Raw genomic sequence first — 23,237 nt, forward strand, 5'->3', positions numbered from 1 at the left:
GTGGGAGAATGGAAAAGTCCCATTCTCAATGAATTCAGCTTCATTGATTAGGCAGTATTGCCTAATTTTGCTAGGGAAAAAGCCTAACTTGTCTGATTTGGCGTTGGAAATTTGGTTGTTTCAGGAATAAAGATGTATTGCATCTTCCCATGGGAAACTGTAACTTTGACAACTGTTTTAGAAGGAAATATATACTGTTAACTCTCAGGAAAAAAAATCCTACTATCTTCCTAAAAAAGTATCACTATTTTCAATTTGATCAAGATAATCATCTCTGATTGTGTATATTATATTGCTTTATTTGGGATAGGATATGGGAGAAAGTTCAAGTAATTTTTTCTGTAATCCTTATTGTTTGAGATAATAGGGTTTATACCTGACAAATGAAATAAAATGGAAGGAAAGAAGAAGAAGAAAGAAAAAAACAAAAACAACCAAACAGAAAGAAGGAAGAGATTCCCTTTTACTCTTGGAGAGTAGTTTTGCTTGGTTTTGACTTTTCTTAAAAAATTGGTTCTTGCTCCCTAAATTTTTGGAGGTTGGTATCCTTTCTAATAAGAGGAAGATATTTTTAATTTTTTATTCTGAAATAATGGTATATTTATAGGATAGAGTAGAAAAATATGCAGGTAGTCTTCAATATATAAGAATTTTTTTAGTTGAATGGTCAAATCTTATTTACTTAAAAAGTCAGCTCACCCTAAAATTGGATATAGGGTATGGTTTCTGTTTATGTCCCCGGAATTCATAATGGCTGTTCTCCTGTGGAAACCTTATACTGCCTTTTGGGGTATATGTGGAGGGGGAGAGGTTTGGAAAGGCATTGGAAACTCTGTCTTTAGCTTGGTGCTGGAGGCATAGAATGTGTAACTATCAGAGGAGCCATGCCATCTGTAAAAAGAATGGTGGACTTGACCTTGGAAAGCCTGGATTCTGGACTGCATTCAACCATGTTATAACCGTATGAGCTCTGAAATCCAGTTTCACCTTCCTCCTGAGTTGTTTGGAATACAGGAAGTAAAGCAGTTTGGAAATTAACACCCTAGGCTCTCATAATTATTATTAAGATCTTTTTTGCAATAACAGCAACAACAAAAAAGATTCCTTTACTGGTTTTATTTCTATAATAGAAATTACTTTTTTTGGACAACAAAGGCAGAGGAATTTTGATAAAGTTTTGTGCAAAAAAAAAAAAAAAAAAATGCATGTGTTTTCTTGAAACCTCCCAGGACAGAGAGGAAAACTAGAGGAATGGAGTGTCTACCCTCTCACATGGAAGGAAGTAACCCTTCCCCCAAACCCGCCACCCCCGTTCAACAGATTAGCTTGTTTCCTTGGCCTGTAGGAGGCCCAAAGCCTGTGGATTCTAGTGGGGGAGATGCTACTTGGGAAGGCTGGGACCAGCCCGTGTAGGGTGACCATTCTCACTGCACTATTTGGCTTAAGAAGAGTTCTGCTTTCAGTGTATATTTAAGGTGGGATTCTTGCTATCATTTGAAGTAGGATTTTGTGACATCTCAGAATTTTGTAGATTGACACAGCGGAAGGGCACATTAGAGGGAAGATAATGATGATGAAAGTGAAAGGGAAAGTCACTCAGTCATGTCCCACTCTTTGCAGCCCCATGGATTTTAGTCCATGGAATTCTCCAGGCCAGAATATTGGGGTGGGTAGCCTGTTCCTTCTCTAGTGGATCTTCCCAACCCAGCGATCGAACCCAGGTCTCCAACACTGCAGGCGGAGTCTTTACCTGCTGAGCCACAAAATGATGATGAGGTCATCAAATATTTATTGAATACTTTGTAAGGTGCTAAATACTGGGCTAAGTGCTTTACATGCTCTCACTGAATCTCACTGAATGTGCCATTCCTCCATGAGGTACATGCTGTAGTTACCTTTATTCTACAGAAAAGGGGGCCAAGGCTTCAAAAGCTTAAGTGAACTACCCAGGATCACCTTAAGTGCTAAGTGGCAGAGTCACTTGTCAATTCAGGTGTGTCTGGCACCAAGGCCCATCTCCTCCCACTGTGATACGCCCTTTATTTTACAGGTGAAGTAGAGGTCCTGAGAGGTTGAGACCATGATCTCTCTCCTTCTTTTGTTTCTTTCTACATTATATCTTCTCAGTAATTTGTTTATTCCCATGCATTTTGTCAAGTATTTTGTGGCCTCCGTGCATCTGGCCAATGTGTCAAAGTGATAAAAAGTTACTAGATTTTTAAGCAACTAGAATGAGATTTCACTTTTTAAAATTTGTAATGGAATCACTTGATTGGATTTTTAGTGAAGCATTTTCTACCAGACTCCTATAAAGGAGACCCTGTCTCCCATGTGCTATTAAAAGTTGGACCTTGTGACCACTGTCTGACTGTGTTTTTCTTTTAGAGAAGCCACAGGGGCAGCCTGTGACTTCATGGGAAAAATAGCCACCAAAGATCTACCCAGCATCATTTTTAGTTCTTTAATTTTGGTAAGCTCACATTTTTAAAACAGATTAAATTTGTCTGATTTATTCCAGAAGTATATATTACAAAGCATTCAAAGGCAAGTGAGAACTCAAGGGGTCAGAGCGGAGCTCGAGAGCTTTTCACAGAGACACCATTTGGGAGGTAAGCATTTCTTCTGGAAGCTTGAGTTACTGTATTTTTAGAAACATGTTCCCATTCTTTTCATGATTATTAAAAGCATAACTAATTAGTACAAATATTTTTTTGATATTAAGTTGACATATCATCGCTAAAATTCCTCTTTTTTTTTTTTAAACGTTTCAAGTGACAGAGGATATTGTCGAGTCTTAGAAGGGTTCTACCATTTTCTTCTCCACCCTAAAGAGACTTGGAAATTAGCAGCTGACATTTGCATGCAATTTCTGGATGCTTTTCTTCCTATCACTGAGGCCTTCTGTGGAGAATTAAGAGGAGGTTGAATGTGCACATGGATAAAATGGATCATCTTAAAGGATTGAAGTTCCAAAAATACATCAGCAGGACTGGACAGGTTTGACATAATGAGATTTCTATTTTAGCTTGACTTCTGGAACTCCAAATAAACTGAACTGCACAAGGTCCTGGGGAGGAGATTTCTCTTCTAAAATATTCTAGCTGCAGGTAATATTTTTCTTATTCAGATCCTTTGAAGAAATGTATTTATTCATCCATTTCCACACAAATAAGACTATTAGACACTGACCAACTTTTAATATACGCAGTGGCATAGAAAGCAATTTGTATCATACTGAAAAATAAAGTTTCCTAAAGAAACAGACCCAGAGAGAGACGACATCTCCTCATAAGCTCAGGGTGAGATGGCAGAAGCTCCTGTGGATGCCTCAACTCTGCCTGTAACTGTGAAGAAAAAGAAAAGTCTCTCCATTGAAGAAAAGATCGACATCATAAATGCAGTAGAAAGCGGTACGGAAAAAGCAGAGATTGCAGCTGAATATGGAATAAAGAAAAATTCGTTGTCTTCGATTATGAAGAATAAAGACAAGGTTCTGGAAGCCTTTGAATCACTGAGATTTGATCCAAAGAGAAAAAGACTGAGAACTGCTTTTTACACAGACCTGGAGGAGGCACTGATGAGGTGGTATCGAATCGCTCAGTGTCTGAATGTGCCAGTCAATGGTCCAATGTTGCGGCGAAAAGCTAATGATTTTACCCAGAAACTGGGACGTAATGATTTTAAGTGCAGCAATGGTTGGCTGGACCGTTTTAAATCCAGGTATGGTCTAGTATTCAGAGCTCAACCTGTAGAAGCCACAGGTGTACCAGTAGACCCTTCAGCTGTCTGGCACCAAAACATACTTCCTTATTATTTAAATGATTATCATCCTAAAAATGTTTTTAATGTAAAAGAGACTGGGCTGCTTTATCGAATGTTGCCTACAAATACCTTTGCATTTAAAGGAGAAACCTGTTCAACTGGCAAGTGATGCAAAGACAGAATAACTCTGGTGGTTGGGACAAACATGGACAGCTCAGAGAAACTTCCTCTGCTTCTCATTGGAAAAAACAGAAATCCACATTGCTTCAAAGGCATAAAATCATTGCCTGTGTATTATGAAGCTAACAAAATGGCATGGATGACTGCAGATGTATTTGAACAGTGGATGGACCTCGCCTGGTCTGACACTGTGTGTGTCTTCTAGAAGCAACGGGAACCAGGGTCCAAATACATGCCTCCCAGGAGGCTGCCGAGAGATGGCTTAGACCTGCTTCGTCCATGGCGTGGCCACAGGTCACGTGTGGCTGTTGGAACAAAGGCTATGAGGGACTTCCCTGGCAGTCCAGTGGTTCAGACTCTGCACTTTTGCTGCAGGGGGCGTGGGTTCAACCCCTGGTTGAGGGAGATCCCGCATGGCCCACAGCAAAAGATAAAGTAACTGAAAGGGTGAGCACATGTATGTTATAACTGCGTGGCTTTACTGTTCGCCCGAAACTGTCACATCATTGCAGAGCAGCTATACTCCCGTGCACAGTAAAAATTAAATCAAAAACTAAGGAAAAGGATACATACTGTACAACATGAGGAGTATAGCCAGTTTTTTATAGTAACTATAGATGGAGTATAACCTTTAAAAATTGTGACTCATTTTTATATGCCTGTGACTTACATAAATTTGTATTGCAACTATGCTTCAATTCTAAAGGGAGAAAAGAAAGTAAAAGGAGAAATTCGCTTCCTCGGTTGTATCAGCCGTGTTTCACGTTCTCAGCCACGCGTAGGTAGCGGCAGAGAGTGGTCAGTGTGTAGGTGGTCTGTGTCCATCGCTGCAGAAAGTTCTAGGAGACAGTGCTGGTTCAGACACTCAGCCGGGGGGAGGGAGGCACTCCTTTGGCCAGGCACAGGCCGTGGTGCAGCCCCCTGAACCCCAAGGGCTGTCCACCGTGCACACTGGTTTCTTGCTGTCCGGGTCAGGGCTGGCCCCCGGTCTCATCAGCATAGCCACCAACTATGGGCAGTCAGTCCCACGATCAGGCCAGCGGGCCAGGGGCCCCGGGCGGGCAGTGCTCCCCTGACCGCCGCTCCCGTTTCGCCCAGGTGGCTCTCCTACCTCCTCCTGTTCATCCTGGATCTGGTCCTGTGCCTCCTCGCCTGCCTGGGTCTGGCCAAGCGCTCCAGGTGCTTCCTGGCCTCGTGAGTAGCCTGCCTCTGGGTCTGGGGGAAGAGCTGGCCAAGCGTGGGGAGTGACGGTGCCGCCGTCCAGAGGGATGAGGGCCTGAGGGGCCGGGGGCATGTGGGCAGCAGGGGCAGCCTGACGCCCCCTCCCTCCCCCTCCTCAGCCCCCGGCCTGGGGGGAGTGGGGGCAGCAGCCACCGTCCTGCCATCTGGACACCAAGTCAGGGGCGGGTTTCCCCGCTCCAGCCCCTGCCTCCTGGGCCTGACTGTCCTGCAGCTGAGCCGTTAGAGCCGCTCAGCTCGCGCCCTTGCTGCCATCTCTTCCCTTGGCGACCTGTGCCCCGGACATCGGTCCATATCCCTCTGCCAGCAGTCAGTGAGGCGGTGTCAGGGCTCAGGCTGGGGCTGCCTTCGGGGCCACTGAGAACCAGGGGGGCCAAGGTCGTAGCCGAGAGGAAGGGTCCCGAAGGCTGGGGGCAGGCATCCACCATGGGGCCCCCACCTGCCAGCCTCTGCCAGGACCCCACCGGCGGCTGCTTCTCCTCTAGGATGCTCTGCTGCGGGGTGCTGGCCCTGCTCCTCAGCTGGACGTCCCTGGCTGCTGACGCTTTCACGGCCGTGGTGAGTTGAGGGCTGTGGGGGTGCCGGGTGGTCCGCCCAGGTGGTCTTCGGTCTGGTGGTGCGTCGATGTGTCCCGTCCGGTATTCCCAGGGCAGGGCCAGCTTCTGATCTCAGTCCCTAACCAAGAATCCGAGAGTCTGGGATCTAAAGGGGCTTGGCTCATCCCTTTTGATGGGGCCACAGGCCCCGGGAAAGGAAGAGACTTGCCCCAGGGTCACGAGGCATTTGGGGGCAGAGCCAAGATAAGAGACCTGAAGCCTGATCCTTTACCCACCCGCCACGGCCTGTGCGGCTGGGGACGAGGGACCAGGAGCCTCCTCTGGGTGTGAATCGCTGAGCCCAGATGGTGGGACTGGGTGGGGCTCGAACCCCGTCCTGGAAGCGCCCTCGGGCCTCAGTGCGCACTCCCGGGCCTTCCTCCCAAGCATCCGGAAAGCGGAAGGTGGTCTCCCGTCCCCTGCGCTTGGACTCACACACACTGTCCGGTTCACAGTGGTGTGTGTGTCCAGTTGTGGCACCTTGAAATGTTAAAAGAACAAAGAGAAACAGACACACGCACAGGGTGTGTGGAGTGTGGGCGGAAGCCAGCTAGGCAGGTCCGCTTGGTCTCTGGTGGACCAAACGCTCCAGAGGAGCTGTGTGCACAGCGTTCATTCATTCATCCGACGTTCGGCTACGTGGCTCTCGGGGGTGTGGGTGCCTGGAGATGGAAGAATCAGAAGAACGGGACGTTTCCTCTTAAGTTTCAGCTCATAGGCAGATCATCACAGCCCCATGTGGATCGACACAGTGGTGGTACAGGCTGTGTGTCTGTGTATGTGTGTGTTTGTGACAGAGGGGCAGATTTACGGGGATTTCAAAGAATCCCTTATCTGACTTAAGGGCCACAGAGCAAACCTGTGACCTGCGTCCATTCTGCCCTTTTGATCTGGGAGAAAAAAACCTGGGGGGGCTCCCACGGGAAGCCCTCTACCCAAACGCGTGCCTGGCCCAGTGATGGGGCCGGCTGGTGACCCTGGCCTCCACGATGTCCCCAGAATGCATGGACCCTGGTGCTGCTTGTCTGAGTAGCTCTGGGCAGAGCTTGTCCGGAAGAGGGAGGAGGTGGACCTCTGCTGCTTTGTCCCCCCTCCCCACATCACACAGTGAGTGAGCCCTGGGCAGGCAGGAGCCTACGTCCCCAGGGCTGGGGCCCCTCCAGGTACAGGGAAGAGCAGAGTAGGAGGGCCCAAGTGAAAGTCGCTCAGTCATGTCCGGCTCTTTGCCACCCTGTGGACGACTGTAGCCTGCCAGGTTCCTCAGTCCATGGGATTCTCCAGGCCAGGATATTGGAGTGGGTAGCATTCCCTTCTCCAGGGGCTTTTCCCAACCCAGGGATTGAATCCAGCTCTCCCGAATGGCAGGCGGATTCTTTACCGTCTGAGCCACTGGGAGGGCCCAGGTCACGGTCAAACGCATCCTGACGTCATCTGGAGCTAGGCGGGCTGAACAGGGTCCAGGGAGGGTGGCTGCTGGCCGAGGCCACTTGTTCAGGGACAAGAGTGAGCTCAGGGAAGCTTGCACACGGCGGGCCCTCCCCGGGCGCCTCCAGCTGGCCACCGCGGGCGCCCCTTCGGGAGCTGGCTCCTTCCCAGCGGGGTTTCCTCCCTCTCCGCAGGCTTCTGTGTTGCAGCTCCCAGCCGAGGGCCCCCCGGGCAGCCAGGGAGCTGCAGAGAAAAGTCATCTCCCTAATTCGATTAATCAGACCCTTGTGTGAGAGAGGGCGAGGGTGAGGCAGTGAATGGGCCTTTGACGGGGCTGCAGCTCCTGCTGCATTTTAATAGGAAGTGGGGCAGAAGGAGCCAGGCCCTCCGAGGCTGTTGTGGGGAGCTTTTGTGCAGCCACTGCCTCTGCCCACCCACCTGTTTTTCTGGGGCTACTCTTGTTTTTGTTTTTGAGAGCTGTGGGGCAGAGCGCCAACACTGTGGCCTCACCCCCTCCCTCCCCTGTCCCCCCAGAAAGGGTCTCCAGGAAGGAGCACTGCCCCCCAAAGAACGTGCCGGGGGGCTTCCCTGGTGGTCCAGTGGCTGAGACTCTGAGCTTCCGGTGCAGGGGACCTGGGTTCGATCCCTGGTCAGGGAGCTAGAACCCACACACCACAAATTGGAGTCCGCGAGCCCCAGCTAAAGATTGCGCGAACCGCAACTGAGACCCTGCACAGTTAAATGAATATTTTTTAGAAAGAACGTGATAAGGAGGCAGGTGGAAGCCGGGGAACTGAGCCCCGCCTGCTCGGCCACCCCGCTGTACAGTCCGGAGTGTGAGGCAAAGAGGAAAGCCAGCGCCCAAGGAGAAGGAGCGGGGAGAAGTGGCCTCTGGGAGAGGATGGCAGGTCACCAAGGTGCTCTGGCCACCAAGCATGCCCCCTGCCCGGCAGGGGCCCCCAGGAATGTTCCTGAATTTCCCCAGGCCTCATTTCCTCCTGTGTAGGATGGGCAGGAGAGCGGCACTTTCCGCGAAGGCTTGTTGAGGGGGCGAGACGGATCGGTGGGCCCCGAGGCGTGTGGTCAGTGTCCATCGGTTTGTTGTTGTCGTTCAGTCGCTCAGTCGTGTCCGACTCTTTGCGACCCCACGGACTGCGGTGCACCAGGCCTCCCTGCCCCTCACCATCTCCCGGAGTTCGCCCAAGTTCATGTCCGTTGAGTCGGTGATGCTATACGAACGTCCCATCCTCTGCCGCCATCTTCTCCTTTTGCCTTCAACCTTTCCCACTGGTCCGTTGGTTTTCTGCACGTTTATTCCCTTTCTAGGAGGGTCATGGGGTGACCTGAAAGGTGGGAGCCCCCCTCATCCCAGTGTCCCGCCGCACCCCCCAGGCCAGATCTGCGGAGGGCCTGGCTCAGAGGGCGGCGTCCTCGCAGCCACCTCTTCCAGGGCCCAGACCTTCCGCCACTCGGCCCCGTGGGCCCTTGGTGGTGCCCCGGCGTGGCCACAGCAGAGCCTGGAGCCTGCGTCCCCTCTCAGCCCTGTGCTCATCCTGGCCTCCCATCTTATCACAACAAGACCCGGACCCAAAAGCTCAGAGATGGACTCAGCACCTCTGTAACTCTTTAGGGAGAGATTCTGGGGCAAGCTTCATAGATGGACACCCCCCGAAGTGGGGGCGGGCTTGAGAGACTGGCAGACAAGGTGGTGGAGCAGATAACTCCAGAAAGTATCCCGTAGCATCCCCTTCCCTCACCTGCGTCCCTCCCAGGAGAGGCATTCAGAAATCAAAGGTAACAGCACAGAGTGCCTGCTGTCTGTCTGCCCGTCACTTTTCTGAGTACGCTGTGTGGATTGATTCATTAGGAGAAGGGCGTATCTCCTGTGTGATTGATGAAGACGCTGAGACCCAAGCTAAGCCCTTGTCTCTAAAGTTAAGAGAGCCAGGCAGGGGCAAAGCCAGGACCCACTTCAGGGAGGCTGGCCATTGACAGATCTTGCCCAGCTGGGTCTGAGCTGTGGGGTCCCCATGCTTGAGCTCCTGGGAGTGTGTGACTTTCCTCCACCCCTCCTGTTTCTCCCTGGCTCAGGGCACCAGCGACTTCTGCGCATCTCCAGACACCTTCATCCTGAACATCACAGAGGGCCAGGTCCGCCCCGGTAAGGATCTCAGCTGCTGTTGTCAGAGCCCCCTGGGATGCTCGGTCCAGGCCCGCGGTCAGCCAGACTGTGCCCCTGAGAAAAAGTGAAAGCGTGAGTCACTCAGTCATGTCCTACTCTTTGGGACCCCGTGGCCTGTAGCCCACCAGACTCCTCTGTCCATGGGATTCTCCAGGCAGGAATCCTGGAGTGGGTAGCCATTCCCTTCTCTGGGGCATCTTCCCCACCCAGGGGTCTCCCACACTGCAGGCGGATTCTTTGCCTTCTGAGCCACCAGGGAGGCCCAGACGGTGCCCTACTTTCCCTGTCAGTCCTGTGGTCACCCAGAGCCACCCCATCACTGTCCTTCAGGTCCCGCCGAACTAAGGGCCACGTCTTAGAAGCTGCCTCCTTCGGGAGCTCGGGGACGGGTCTGGCCAGGGAGGATGGATGAGCACGGGTCACGTGTGAGCTTCTGCCTGACTCCAGTGTCTGTGCCTTGCAGAGGTGACCGATAATACCTGTACTGCAGTCAGAGCACAAGCAGCCCCTTCCAGCAGGTACTGCTCCCCGGCCCAGCTCTAACCCTGCCCCCAGCGCCCCCCAGTGGTCAGCCGCAGCACTGACCAGGAAGGTGGAGGTGCCTGGCAGTTCCGTGCTGCTTTGGGGTCCTCTGCAGGGGGCTCTTGGTCAGCTTGCATGCCCATCCATCACCCTGGATGCTGGTTTCCGTGCAGAGGTTGTGCTTAAGTCTGGGGCGGGCCCCAGATTCTACATTTCTCACAAGGTTCCCAACCAGGACTCTGCGAGTAGCAGGAAGCAGGTGGACGGTGTAGCTCTCAGGAAGGCTGAGGGCTGAGGAAAAGTCTCCTGCCAGCAGGAAGGGCCGTCCCCGATCAGGGGTGTGACTGCAGCTGCAGACGATGGCACGGGGCGGGCGGCCGCAGGGGAAGCAGGCAGCAGGGGGCTCCTGGGAGTAAACCTCATGTGGGGCTGCGGTCTCTCCCGGCGCAGGCCCCAGGCCCTGGCCGTCTTCCAGCGCTCGCTGAGCGCCATGCAGATCCAGGTGGCAGGAGTGCCGCCGTTTGCCGTGCCGCGCTTCCCCACCGCAGAGGTGAGGCGGCCGGCCCTCCTCTCGGGGCGGGCTGGGGAGAGAAAGCGGGTCCCCTCCCTGTGCCGTCTAGCCCCTCCCTGTGGCTTTAGAGGCCCCTCTGCCAAAGCTGGAAGCTGCCGTCTGCGGTTTCGTCCCGAGCCCTCCCCGCTGCCCGCGCTCACTCTCTGCCTCTCGGTCTGTCCGCATGTCCGCCTCTTCCTGCTTCAGAAAGATCCGCTTGAAATCCAGCTCCTGCTCAACTCATCCGAGTCCGGCCTCCACCAGCTGACCACCTTGTTGGACTGCCGGGGGCAGCACAAGGTGCGGGGTGGCCCGGGGGGACAGGCGGAGGGTGAGGGGGCTCACCCCAGCAGGCCACATTGTCCCAGGGAGAAGCCAGCAGAGGCTGGGAGAGTGATTGCCTGACTCAGGGGATGGGGTGGGAGAGTGTCTGGCTTCTAGATCCTCTCCAGTGGCTGAGCCGGGGAGACGCAGAGAACAGTACCAGGGGGTGGGGATACGGAGAGTTGGGTCTGTTTCGGGGCACCCTGAGCTGCATGAGGAGGGCTGTTCCCTGGCGCACAGACCCCCAGCCATCTGGTCAGCCCATCCGGTTCCTGAGTCGCCAGTGGACATCCCGCTCTCATTGCCAGGGTGGTCTCTAGGAATCTGCAGTATCAGACATCCATGCCGGGAGCAAGCTGGGCGCATGTGAGCCCTCCTCGCCTCCAAAGCAGGAAGCCAGTGTATGTGGACAAGCTCTCACATCCCACGTGGATTTCGCGCGAACAGTCATGATAATGATCACGGCTGCAATTTACTGGGTCCCTGTCTTCCACCTCGTTCTGCGCACTGTACATCCGACATGTCGTTTAGTCCTCACTGTCAGACGGTGAAATACCTGATATTTCATGAGAAATGTTATAGGTAGCAATTTGTGTGTGAATTTGGATGGATGGATGGATAGACAGATGGACAGATGTATATATCTTTTTATCTATGAAGTAGCTTACCAGAGATTCCAGAGCTGTCGAGTCGAGGCCTTGGGTTTCCAACCCCGGCAGCCTGACTTGAGAGCTGAGAGCAGGGGGTGGCCCCAGTACCCTTCCTTCCTCCCCCATCTCCACTCCCCATCCCTCAGCGAGTGCTCACAACTGTACCCTCGGATCCACCCTGCTCCATCCGATTCTGTCCCCTCCACAGCCCCCGCCTTGGTCCAAGCACCTCTCTGCTCCCCTGGGTGACAGCCGTGGCCTCCTAACCACTCCCCACTGTCTCCCACCCTCTCACCACCTTTCATACACGGCAGCCAGAGCAGCCTTTTAAAAACCGGATTGGATCACAGCATTCCGTCCCCAAGCCCACCCATGTCTTCCCATCACCTTGCGTTATATTCAAGCTCCTCCTCGCCTGCACTGTGAGGTCCAGCATGACCTGGCGCCGTCTTGTGTGTCTTCACCTGACCTCTCCGTCCTTCCTGAACACGCCGAGCCTGGCCCCTTTGCCTCAGAGGCTGCAGGCTCGCTCCGCTTCCCTGCTGTCCTGGCCTCAGATTAAATGCCCTCTGCCCTCTGACTCCCCCACCCGCAAGCTCGTCATCTGTCCTGTTCCGAGCCCAGCACACAGTCGGTATTTTCAGCAAATGCGTAGAGAGAGAACCAAGAAGCACCCCGTGTTGGGGTCCCGAACGTGGGCCCTTCGTGGGTATACACTGTGCCTGGGATGGGGGAGGGGAGCCCAGGCTGGGAGAGAGGGGCTTCCAGAGACCAGCTGGGACCCCCGGCACTGCCGCTCTCCCCTGCAGCTGCGTGTCCCTCTTCCTCCTCCAGGACTACCTGGACGCCCTCGCCGGCATCTGCTACGACGGCCTCGAGGGCCTGCTGTACCTCGGCCTCTTCTCCCTCCTGGCTGCCCTGGCCTTTTCCGTCATGATCTGCCTGGGACTGGGGGCACGGAAGCACTGTGCCACCAGGTGGGCTTCCTGGGGAAGGAGGCGGGAGGCTCTGCTCTCCGGCTGAGCTGAGAACTGAAAGCCTGGGGTGGAGAAGGGCAGCAGGGGGACCGGGCATTCAACCCCAACAGGCTGGCTGGGTTTCTGCTGCAGTGTCCCTGAAAGTCCAGGCAGGACTCCAGAAGGAGATTGGAGGGGCCCAGAGCAGGGCCAAGGATGATGAGGGCATCGTGCCACAGCCTGGCCTCCTTAGCTTGTCCCCTCTTCCTCTGCAGGAGTTGGCGGGGTGATGCTGCTGCAGGGAGGGGTGCCCCCAGAATACCGGAAGGAACAGATTGTAGCGCTGTTGCCAGGGCACCTATAGTCTCACAGAGGAGACAGACATGAGAGCGTTTCAGTGTCTCGAGAAAAGGAGTAAGGGTAGGGAGGGTTAGTGGGCAGGTGGTCAGCAGGGTGGACTGCCTGGAGGAAGTGGGTGTGCAGTTGGGAACGGAGCAGAGTAATATGTGTAAGGCAGGGCTGAAGACCATACTTTCAGAGAACCTCAAGGAGACACCTGCAGCCAAGGGGGAGTCCTGGGAGGAAAGATTGGGAAGTGGGTCGGGACCCCACTGCCTGGACCCCCCACCCCCCGCCCCTCACGGCCGTGTCCTGCGTGTCATCCTAGGGACAGGGACTATGACGACATCAACGACCCCTTCAACCCCCAGGCCCGGCGCATCACCGCCCACAACCCGCCTCGGGGGCAGCTTCGCAGCTTCTACAGCTACAGAAGCGGCCTGGGCAGCCTGCACCCGGCCCAGACCATCTCCAACGCCCCCGTCTCAGAGTACATGTACGGCGGGGCTCCCGGGGCCTCCCCACAACATGCCAGGCTGGGGCGGTGGCACTTTTCCTGGCCTTCGGGGAGCTGGGTCTGCGGGTGGGGGCATGTTTGGGTCCAGGGGACCACGGCCGGGGAGGAAGGGTCCGAAGCCACTGGTCCCCTGGCTGCAGTCAGGACACCTGAGTGCGGGCCACCCCCCGCAACCCCAGAGCATCTTATGCTGGAGGAAGAGCCCCTGCAGGTGTCAGGGCCTTTGCCTCAAGCCGCGTTTCCCCTGGCCCCATCACCCGCTCTCTGCTGCTTCTCCCTCCCCTCTGTCCGTGGTCCGATCCCATCTCCCTTATGCACACCCTGGGACCCTCCTGCAGAAACCCAGGCACACACCTGTGTTCCCTCCCTGAGCGCTCCTCACCCCTGTCAACCCCACAGGAACCAAGCCGCGCTGTTCGGCGGGAACCTGCGCTAGGAGAACGTGCCGCTCATCGGAAGAGGATCCCCTCCACCCACGGTAAGTTGGGCTCCCCAGGCCAAGGCACAAACCCTGCCGGGGAGGGGGCCAGTTAAAGAGAAAGCTTCCTGGGAACCCAGTGGATCCCTCCCACAGAGGTAGAAAAGAACAAGAACGAAACGGTTTTGTTATTGGATAAGCATTGAACCAGACTGCCGGTACGTCCCTGGAGGTCCAGTGGTTAAGACTCCGAGCTCCCACTGCAGAGGGTGCAGGTTCGATCCCTGATGGGGGAACTGAGATCCTGATGCCGCGTGGTGCAGCCAAGAAAACAGAAAACAAACAAAAATCAGCCTGGCATTTGTAAGAAAGAAGGGGGTCTGAGACAAGGTTGGACGTCTGCGTTCTTGAGCCAGGTGTCTGTCAGGTAGGGAGCCATCGCCTTCACTGGGCTTAGCAAGGCGTTTCACCTGGCTCATCCTGGTAGTTTGGAAGAAGACATTCAGGTGGTGAACCTGGAGCCCTGGTGCCCCAAGGACACAAGACTCTTGACGTAGACTTGGCTTTGAGAACCAGCTCAGGGTGTCCAGCGCTGTGCTGTTAGTGAAAAGCACAGCGCTGGACCCGGGAAGGAGAGCCGGGGACCCAGCCCATCTTCGGGAAGTGGGGTAATCTGCAGGGGGGAGACTCAGAAAGCTGCTGTAGTAAGTGCTGTACGGTGCGATGGGCCCTAGAGGGAGAAACAGTTCTTCGGGGCCTGAGGAGGTGACCTTTCAGCCTTACCTTGGAGCACTGGGTCTCCCCCACGGGCACTCGAGTTTGTTCCCCCAGAGGACATCTGGCCACAACTCAAGGGATCTTTGGGCTTCCCCCATGGCTCAGGTGGCAAAGATCCCACCTGCCAAGGCAGGAGACGTCAGAGACCTAGGTTCGATCCCTGGGTTGGGAAGATCCCCTGGAGGAGGAAATGGCAACCCACTCCAGTATTCTTGCTTGGAGAATCCCATGGACAAAAGAACCTGGTGGGTTACAATCTACGGGGTCCCAAAGATTCGGATACAACTGAGTGACTGCCACTTTCACTTTACCCTTAAAGGCATCTTTGGTTGTCACACCTGGCAGGGGGTGTTGGCAGGTGTTAGCGGGTGGAGGCCAGGGGCGCTGCTTGGCACAGGCCAGCCCCCCGCACGCAGGATGATCGGCCCCAAGTGTCCACAGTGTCCTGCTCAAGCCGACCCTCTGGCTCTCCTTGCCCGGCCCCACCTTGCTGTTTTTTTGCCCAGAGCACCTCCCTGCTGTCCTTTATAGACTGTGCTTGACCTGGGCCTTCCTCTCGCTCCTGGGAGCCCCAGGCAGGGACAGCAGCCTGTCCAGGCCTACTTCCAGAGTTGGCACCTTTGAAACCCCAAGCTGGCTTCCCTCTAACCCAGAAGAAGCCTCTCGGTTCCTGCTCCCTCCCGCCAGCTGCTGTGGCCCCAGGAATGCAGACTGATTTTCATATTGATCTCAGTACAACGTAATTAGGAGAAATCTGATGCTGTGACACATGAATTACTCAAGGCCCTGGAATGCCAACTGTAAATGAATTTCAGATTGCCTTCTGTTGTGAAAGATCAGGGCCACTCTCCCTGCCTTCAGCAGAGATAATCAGAAAAGTGACCTTATTTGCAAGGCTCAAGGGCAGAATAAACCTTCCCTCAGGAAGGACTGAAGGCAAAAGAAGAAGAGGCAGAGGATGAGATGGTTAGATAGCATCACCAACTCAATGGCCATGAACATGAGCAGAGTCCAGGAGATGGTGAAGTCTAGGGAACCTGGCGTGCTGCAGTCCATGGGGTCAGAAAGAGTGGGGCACGACTTAACAACTGAAGAACAACTGAAGTGCCTCTAGGTGTCCCCGGGAGGGCAAAATTGAGACCCAGTCAATCTTAAGGAGTTAAGGAGTCTCGGGCCCCCATCCCCCGCCCAGCCGGAAGCCTTTGTCCGGCTCCGGTGTGCGTGGTTCAGACCTGAACCCCTGGGGCCAGAGGACAGTCAGGTCCTGTAGATCATCGCTCCTCAGAGTCAGCAGACCAGCAGCACCTGGAGCTTGTTAGACGTGCAGACTCCCAGGTCATACATTTGACGGGAGATGCAATAACGTCAGAAGCCACATCCTTAACTTCTGAGCAGTAGCTGGCTAACATCTGCTGCGAACACTCAAACTTTGTGTTTCTCCGACTTGGCTGCACTGGGAGGAACTTATTATTAAAATATTAGAGGTGGCACTTTAAAAAAGCTTCATTTATGTATTCATTCATTTATGGCCACGCTGGGCCTGCACTGCTGGGTGCATTTCCTCTAGTTGCGGCGAGGGGGGCTGCTCCTCCTCACGGCGTGTGGGCCTCGTTGCGCTGCTTCTCTTACAGTGGAGCACTGTCCCTAGGGTGCACAGGATTAGTTGCTCCGTGGCCTGTGGGATCTTCCCAGACCAGGGATCAAGCCCCTGTTCCCTGCATTGGCTGGTGGATTCTTAACCACTGGACCCCAGGGAAGTCCCAAAAGACTTTATTTTATGTGTATTTTATCTCATTTAAAAAAGTACTGGTGGTTCCAAAAAAAATACTGGTGGGTACGGTCTGGGAATCCAGATGTTTTCAGAACCCTCCCCAGCCCCACCCCTGCAGTGTCTCTAATGCACAGCCAGGTTTGAGAAGCCCTGGGTTAGGGATCTTCCTGCTTTATATTAGGCCGTCCTTTCAATGTAAGAGCTGAGTCGTCTTAGGTCCATTGTGCAGATGGGGAGACTGAGGCAGGAGCAATTGGAGAAGCTCCTCCAAGGTCATAGGATGAGTAAGGTGCACGGCTGGGATTTGAGCCCGGCTCTCGGAGTCAGTGGGCCTGTGCCGTCAGCCTGCTCGCTCGGCGGGCTCCTTAGCGCGCGGGTGCATTAGGGAGGCTGGTCGGGTGTGCATCTTGAGTTCGGGAAGTGGATGTCCTGATGGCCCCAGGGTTGGAAGCCTCAGCAGACACGAAGCCTGCCCAGGCCAGCCCCACTGTCCTCCAATAACCCCCACGAGGCCTTGACGTTGAAACTCGGTGCCCAGCTGCCCTGGCTGGCCCAGCACCCCCAGAAGAGCTGGCGCTTCTGCTAGCACGGTGTCCGGTGTGACGGGCGACGTGTGACCCTGTCCTGACTGCCCCCTCCCCTCCCACAGTACTCGCCCAGCATGCGGGCCACCTACCTGTCCTGGCAGACGAACACCTGCGGCGCTACGGGAATGAGTTTCGAGCCTGACACGCTTCCCGGAGTTCCTGCCTCCTGGCTCTGTTTTGGTTTTTAACTAAGGCAAATGCAAGTGTGTTTCTTTAACAGAAATGAAAGGCATATAGAGAGACTGCAGGATCGGAAGGGTTCCCAGCTAGCGCCAGGGAGCGACTGGAGATTCAGGGAGAGTCAGCCTGGGGTTGGCTGTCATTCTCAGGCAGACAGAAGCCCCGTGAGCTGGACCAGCCCTCTCCCTCCGCTGACTCCCTCTCCATACCGGAAACACCCCCAGGTGCTTGGCCGTCCCTAAGGTATGAGCCTGGCTCAGTTCGCCCCTGACTGCCCCCCTCGCCAGGTGGGGAGGGGCAGCGACGAGGGGCTGGGTCAGGCTCAAGGGTCCGCTTGCCAGGACTCTGCCTCCTGCAGGCACAGCCGGAAGCCCAGGTGACCATTCTCGGGGTCACCTCTCTCCTCCTGGCTGCTCAGATGGGTACCATTTACCCACAGGTAAAGGCAGATGTTATGACCAACTTAGCATATTAAAAAGCAGAGACATTACTTTGGCAACTAAGCTCCATCTAGTCAAGGCTATGGTTTTTCCAGTGGTCATGTATGGATGTGAGAGTTGGACTGTGAAGAAAGCTGAGCGCCGAAGAATTGATGCTTTTGAACTGTGGTGCTGGAGAAGACTCTTGAGAGTCCCTTGGACTGCAAGGAGATCCAACCAGTCCATTCCAAAGGAGATCAATCCTGGTGTTCATCGGAAGGACTGATGCTAAAACTGAAACTGCAATACTTTAATCACCTCATGCAACGAGTTGACTCACTGGAAAAGACTCTGATGCTGGGAGGGATTGGGGGCGGGAGGAGACGGGGACGACAGAGAATGAGATGGCTGGATGGCATCGCCAGCTCAATGGACATGAATTTGAGTGAACTCCGGGAATTGGTGATGGACCGGGAGGCCTGGCGTGCTGTAATTCATGGGGTCACAAAGAGTCGGACACGACTGAGCGACTGAACTGAACTGAACTGAAAGGCAGATGGGATGATCAGGAGATGCTTTTTAAGGTGACATCCCTGATGAGACCAGACACTGTCCAACTCAGCCTCCCGGGGCCCAGTGGCCTCTTCCCAGGCCATGGAGGGAAGGCCTTGGCAGGTTCTGCCTATGAGGCCAGGAGCTCCAAGGCCTTGCAGCCTGGTGGGCTTCCAGGTGGCGGTGGCGGACCTGTCTTTTCTGCAACCTTCTGTCACCTCACCTCCATTCCAGAATCTCCGCTGTGAGTTTGCTCATGGCGGTAGGGGCGGTCTCAGGCATTCACCGACACTTTGAAAAAGCGACTCTCTTTCTTGCCAGTGTTCTAAAGATTCTTGATTATCCAAAGAATTGAAACTCATCCCACAAGCCAGTTTTTACAGCAGATGTAGGGCTGATCCCTCCCACCTGATTTGTCGACCAAAACAGAGGTCAGTGAGACACCCTGTCCCTGGCTGCCGGTTGGTGGGGATGTGTGTTCATCCCACCTGGACGGACGTATCTTGAGAGAATAAAGTCTCTAGGAGGGAAGTCTGAACGTGAACAGTCTGGTCCCGGAGACCGGCTGCACAGCCACATCAGCTCTCCCTGCTTCTGTCTCCAAGTAGGTCCTAAAGGTTTTAGCAAAATGGTGTCCTGATGTACAGATGGGCATCTGCCCTACCTCTCCCTCCATCCTGTCCCCACCCCTGAGCGGTACCCTGCTGGGTGAGGGAGGGGCCTGGGGAACAGGAAGAAGTAATGACCCACCACCCTCTCCGCTGAGGATCCAGCGTTAGCATCTTTGGCGCTTCCAACCTCCTGCCGACAAAGAGCGCACAGCCCGGGAGGCTCACAGCCTCCCACACCGAAGCAGGGGCATGGGGCAGCGTGGCTGTGGACCGGGGCACCGCTTCTGGTCAAAAGGCTGAACAGCAGAATGGTTCTCAGGCCCCAGCCAAGCCTCCCCAACTACAGGACCACCGGGCCGCCTGGACTCTTGTCTCCCCCATTCCCCTGTACATACGTGTACCGTGACCCCACCTTCGTGAGGCCGTGTCGCAGACAGGAACTCTGCAGCGTCGAGGTGGTGCTTCTTAACGTTCCTCGTGGGCCACTAGAGTTATTTTTAATGCATGTAAACTAAACTAGAATCCCTTGGGTTGTTCCTGGAGGAGCCAGGTGGGCACATCTCTGCTTAATACAGGCGCGCCCTCACCTGGGGAAGAAATAAACCACTGGTACCAAAACGCACGCTTTGTCCAACTTGCTCGGCTTCGGGAATGATGACGGCAACCGATGGCGCCTACTGGCTGGGTCATACTCCGGGAGGGGATCAGAGCGGGGTTGGGTGTTGAAAATAAAGAGAGACAGGGCCTCACCTTGCTGCTCTTCAGAATCAAAGTCGGGCCTCCTTTCTGCCTGAGTCTCCAAATCTCCCCTTGGAGGTGATTGCTTTTAGGGTCGCTGATAACTAGTGGCATTTATTGAGTAACCTCCAAAGTGCCAGGAACTGTCCCAAGTCATTTTGTAAATAGAAAAGCCAGAGGTGTGCAGAGAAAGGACTTAGCTGGTGCACGTGTCAGAGCCAGGAGTATGTACCTCACAGCCCGGGTGGGCACCTCTGGGCAGTGACACGGGCTTGGGGTGGGGTCACAGGGCGGGCCACCTCTCCCAGCTTGGCGGCAGGTCTTTGCTGCATCCTCTTCCAAAACTCTCCGCCTCCACGGGTTGCCTGTCTGCGCCCGGGCTCCCACGACACACAGAGCCCTTCAGTCCTTCCTTGCAGCATCTTGTGTGTCCGGCGAACACCCGAGCCAGCCTGGGAGGGCACCCCACCTGAGGCTGTTATTTACGCCGATTCCTCTGGAGCAGCTGATGGAGTGGTCCCCAGTGCACCATTGTGGGAATGAGGGATGGTATGGCTGCTTCAGATAACAGTATGGAGGTTTAAAAAAAATTTTTTTTAATTAGAAATTAATAAATTGTATTAAATAGAATTGCCGTATGACTCAGCAATTCCACTTCCCAAAAGAATTGAAAGAATGGTCTCAATACTTGTACCTCCATGTTTATAGCACCGTTAGTTACAATAGGAAAAAGTGGAAGCAACCTTAGTGTCCACTAATAGATGAACAGGTAAGTAAAATGTGCTCTGTCCACAATAGAATCTTACACAGTCTTAAAAAAGGAAGGAAAGCCTGACACCTGCTGCAACATGAATGAACCTAGAAAACATTCTGCCAAGTGAAATAAGTCACTTACAAAAAAAAAGAAAACTGTGATTCCACTGCTGCTGCGGCTGCTGCTCAGTCGCTTCAGTCTCATCTTTCTCTCTGCGACCCCATGGCCCGTAGCCCGCCAGGCTCCTCTGTCCGTGGGATCCTCCAGGCAAGACTGCTGGAGTGGGTTGCCATGCCCTCCTCCAGAGGATCTTTCCAACCCAGGGATCGAAGCAGCATCTCTTGCGTCTCCTGCGTTGGCAGATGGGTTCTTTACCACTAGCACCACCTGGGAAGGCCCATGATTCCACTTCTACAAGGTACTTAAAGTAGTCAGAATCATAGAGAGAGTAGGATTGTGCTTGCCAGGAATTCGGGGACGGGGAGTAGGGCCTTATTATTTAATGGGAACAGAGTTTCGATTTGCACAATGAAAAGAGCTCTGGGATAGATGGTGGTGATGGTTGTATAACAGTGTGAAGGTTCTTAGCACCACTGAACTGAGCAGTTAAAAATAGTTAAAGTGGTAGATTTTATGTGTACTTTATCACGATAAAACACGGGATAAAGAGGCGGGTGGGACAACATTGCAATAGACTGTGGACTGGCCTTGGGGATGGCCACGGCCAGGGGCTGCTCTCAGCAGAGAACTTCAGTTGCCGGGACTTCACTGGTGGTCCAGTGGCTAAGAGTCTGAGCCCCCAATGCAGGGGGCCCGTGTTCAATCCCTCGTCAGGGAACTAGATCCCACACGCTGCAACTGAAGATCCCACCTGCCACAATAAGGATGTGGCACGCCCAGATGAATAAGAATCTGGACGGTGATTAAAGTCACTGGGTCATTTAACGACAAAAATAAAAAGCTACCAGATCCGCTGTGATTAAGTGGAGATCCGGAAGACGCTGCCGTTTTTTAAAACTGGACCCTCGTTCTTACTTCTAATTATATGCTCTTGCTGGTTTCCCAGGGTGACTGAGACGGCCCGCCCATGGGTGCTGCCTGTTTTTCACTGAGCGGAGCTGCCCGCTGGCGGTTGGCAGCAAGCAGGCTTTCTGAGTGAGGGTGGGTGAGAAGCCTGCAGTAAGTCATCGCAATGACACGGGAAGGGAGGCTGCAGTTTTCCTTTGGACTTTTCTATTTCTCCTCTCCGCCCACTCCCCCCACCTCCCTGAGTGCAGGGAGCCTCAGCGTCCCAGAGCTGGAGGAGGGCTGAGGAGGGCATCAGTGACCACAGCCCCAGCCAGCCAGTGCCCCAGGGTGGAGCCGATCTGCTTCTTCCGGACGCTTTGTGTCTGAGTCGCCTCTGACCACACAAAGCCGGTTCAATGGGGGCTTTCAGACGCTCCTGCGCCCAGCCCCCATCACTCGGAGGGACTCCTCGGCTCAGAGAAACTGGTGGCAGGAGTCCAGGGGACAGCTGATGGCAGCGGTCACCATGGGCTTGCCTTTGGTTGGTGCCGTTGGGCATAGCGCCATCTCAAGGGGAATTCTGTTGCGCCGGCCAGGTAGTGGTGAAGCACATTTACGGAGAAGCTGGGGAGCCTGAGGGAGGGATGTTTGCTTTCCTCCTGTCCTTTGGCAGAATCCCCAGAAGCTGGCCAGGAACCTACAGTGCCTCTCAGATCCCCACAGACTGGCAGTAAACTCGTCTCTCCCTGCAGGGACCCCCCAAAATGCCTTTCTTCCATGACAACCGCCTCCCCCCGGCTCACACTACTGCCCTCCCCTTCAATCTGGAATCATCTCCCCTCTTCTTCCCCGCTGCAGCACATAACCATTTGTCAAGGCTCCATTCCAACCCCAAATCCCACTTCTTGTATGACACGTGGTCCACCCAGGTCCAGATCTCCAACAGCCATCTCTGAACTCAAGTTAGCTCCCCGGCCGTGGGAGGCACAGAGCTGACTTCCGTGCAGGTTCTGTGGTCAGCTCCCTCCTGGGCACACCGCCAGGTCAGCTCCGCTGTCCTCCCAGTTATCCTGAGTACTGCGACTGCCCCCTCCCTTGGCCAATGAGGATTGTTGAGTCTGGTGGCTCAGACGGTAAAGGATCCACCTGGGTTCTTTACCAGGAGACCCTGGGTCCTGAAGATCCCTGGGTCGGGAAGATCCTCTGGAGAAGGGAATGGCTATTGCTCCACTATTGCTGCCTGGAGAATCCCAAGGACAGAGGAGCCGGGCGGGCTACAGTCCATAGGATCACGGAGAGTCGGACACGACCAAGCGACTAACACACACACACAAGGGACTAAGCATGAGTCAGAAAAGGAAAGCAACTGCCCAACATCACTTGGTTAGTGAACAGCCAAGCGAGTGAGTGAAAGTTGCTCAGTCGGTCTGACTCTTTGCGACACCACGGATCGTAGCCCACCAGACTCCTCTGTCCATGGGATTTTCCAGGCAATACTGGAGTCGCTTGCCATTCCCTTCTCCAGGGGATCTTCCTGTCACAGGGATTGAAGCCAAGTCTCCTGCATGTAGGCAGATTCTTTACCATCTGAGCCCCTGGCTGGGATTCAAACCCATGTTTTCTAGCCCCACATCCGGTTCTTTTAGTTTACATTATTTCACCTCATTGTCTTACCTAAGGAGAAATTTCATTTTATTCGTTCATTCATCGGCAACCAAGAGCTACGCTGTGGAAACACCCAGCCCCTACCTTATAGGAGTTTCCTTCCTGGTCGAGTGGTTCAGACTTAAGCTTATTATTGAGAAGCGCAGGAGCCAGCTCCGAGACTCGGGGGCTTCCCCAGCCGCAGCAGGAACCGACCGAGGTTAAGGGGCGGACGCGGGGAGGATGTCCGCGGCTGAAGAGAAGACTGGAGAGTGAAAGGGAGCCCCAGAGGGTGAGAAACACCTCTAGTGCAAGAAGCTCCTCGTGGGGCGTCCTTCCGGGCTAGCTCTGCCGGATGATGGACCCCGGGGACCAGCGCTCCTAGGGTCCCCCGCCCATCAGTCCTCGCTGCCCTCGATGTTCCCGGAGTCCCAGGACCCAGCAAGTTCCAAACACCCTGCCTCCTGCACCGCTTGCGGCCAGTTCGGTCCTGATGCGAGCCGGCTCCTGGTGGGGGGATGGGAGACCTAAAGGGT

At 54.4% G+C, this 23,237-nt stretch overlaps 2 protein-coding genes across 3 annotated transcripts in view; one reads left to right on the top strand and one right to left on the bottom strand.

The window, feature by feature from the left end:
• Positions 1-5,609, bottom strand: part of LOC148775908 (uncharacterized) — a 24,861-nt gene extending 19,252 nt beyond the window's left edge. Inside the window, exons 1-4 of the mRNA XM_088842457.1 lie at positions 5,466-5,609; positions 5,054-5,218; positions 4,895-4,951; positions 4,707-4,781 (exon numbers count right to left, since the gene is read on the bottom strand). Of these exons, the coding sequence (XP_088698583.1) occupies positions 4,707-4,781; positions 4,895-4,951; positions 5,054-5,218; positions 5,466-5,609 (441 nt within the window). The remainder of the gene's footprint in view (positions 1-4,706; positions 4,782-4,894; positions 4,952-5,053; positions 5,219-5,465) is intronic.
• The window catches only part of LOC129555913 (protein tweety homolog 2-like), a 22,605-nt gene extending 5,611 nt beyond the window's left edge, over positions 1-16,994 (top strand). Inside the window, exons 2-12 of one of the 2 annotated variants that reach the window (XM_088841807.1) lie at positions 2,519-2,609; positions 2,773-5,136; positions 5,667-5,739; positions 9,294-9,363; positions 9,848-9,902; positions 10,357-10,456; positions 10,664-10,756; positions 12,265-12,407; positions 13,054-13,215; positions 13,642-13,720; positions 16,858-16,994. In XM_088841807.1, coding sequence (XP_088697933.1) covers positions 5,668-5,739; positions 9,294-9,363; positions 9,848-9,902; positions 10,357-10,456; positions 10,664-10,756; positions 12,265-12,407; positions 13,054-13,215; positions 13,642-13,678 — 732 coding nt within the window. In that variant the 5' untranslated portion in view covers positions 2,519-2,609; positions 2,773-5,136; position 5,667 and the 3' untranslated portion in view covers positions 13,679-13,720; positions 16,858-16,994. Of the gene's footprint in view, positions 1-2,518; positions 2,610-2,772; positions 5,137-5,666; positions 5,740-9,293; positions 9,364-9,847; positions 9,903-10,356; positions 10,457-10,663; positions 10,757-12,264; positions 12,408-13,053; positions 13,222-13,641; positions 13,721-16,857 lie in introns of both variants that reach the window. The other variant, XM_088841806.1, reaches the window with a different exon arrangement.
• Positions 16,995-23,237: the final 6,243 nt, after the last annotated feature.

The sequence above is a fragment of the Moschus berezovskii genome, chromosome 12 (assembly GCF_049115385.1).
Source record: "Moschus berezovskii isolate FMDL1 chromosome 12, NW_MosBer_1.0, whole genome shotgun sequence".
Taxonomy (NCBI): Eukaryota; Metazoa; Chordata; class Mammalia; order Artiodactyla; family Moschidae; genus Moschus; species Moschus berezovskii.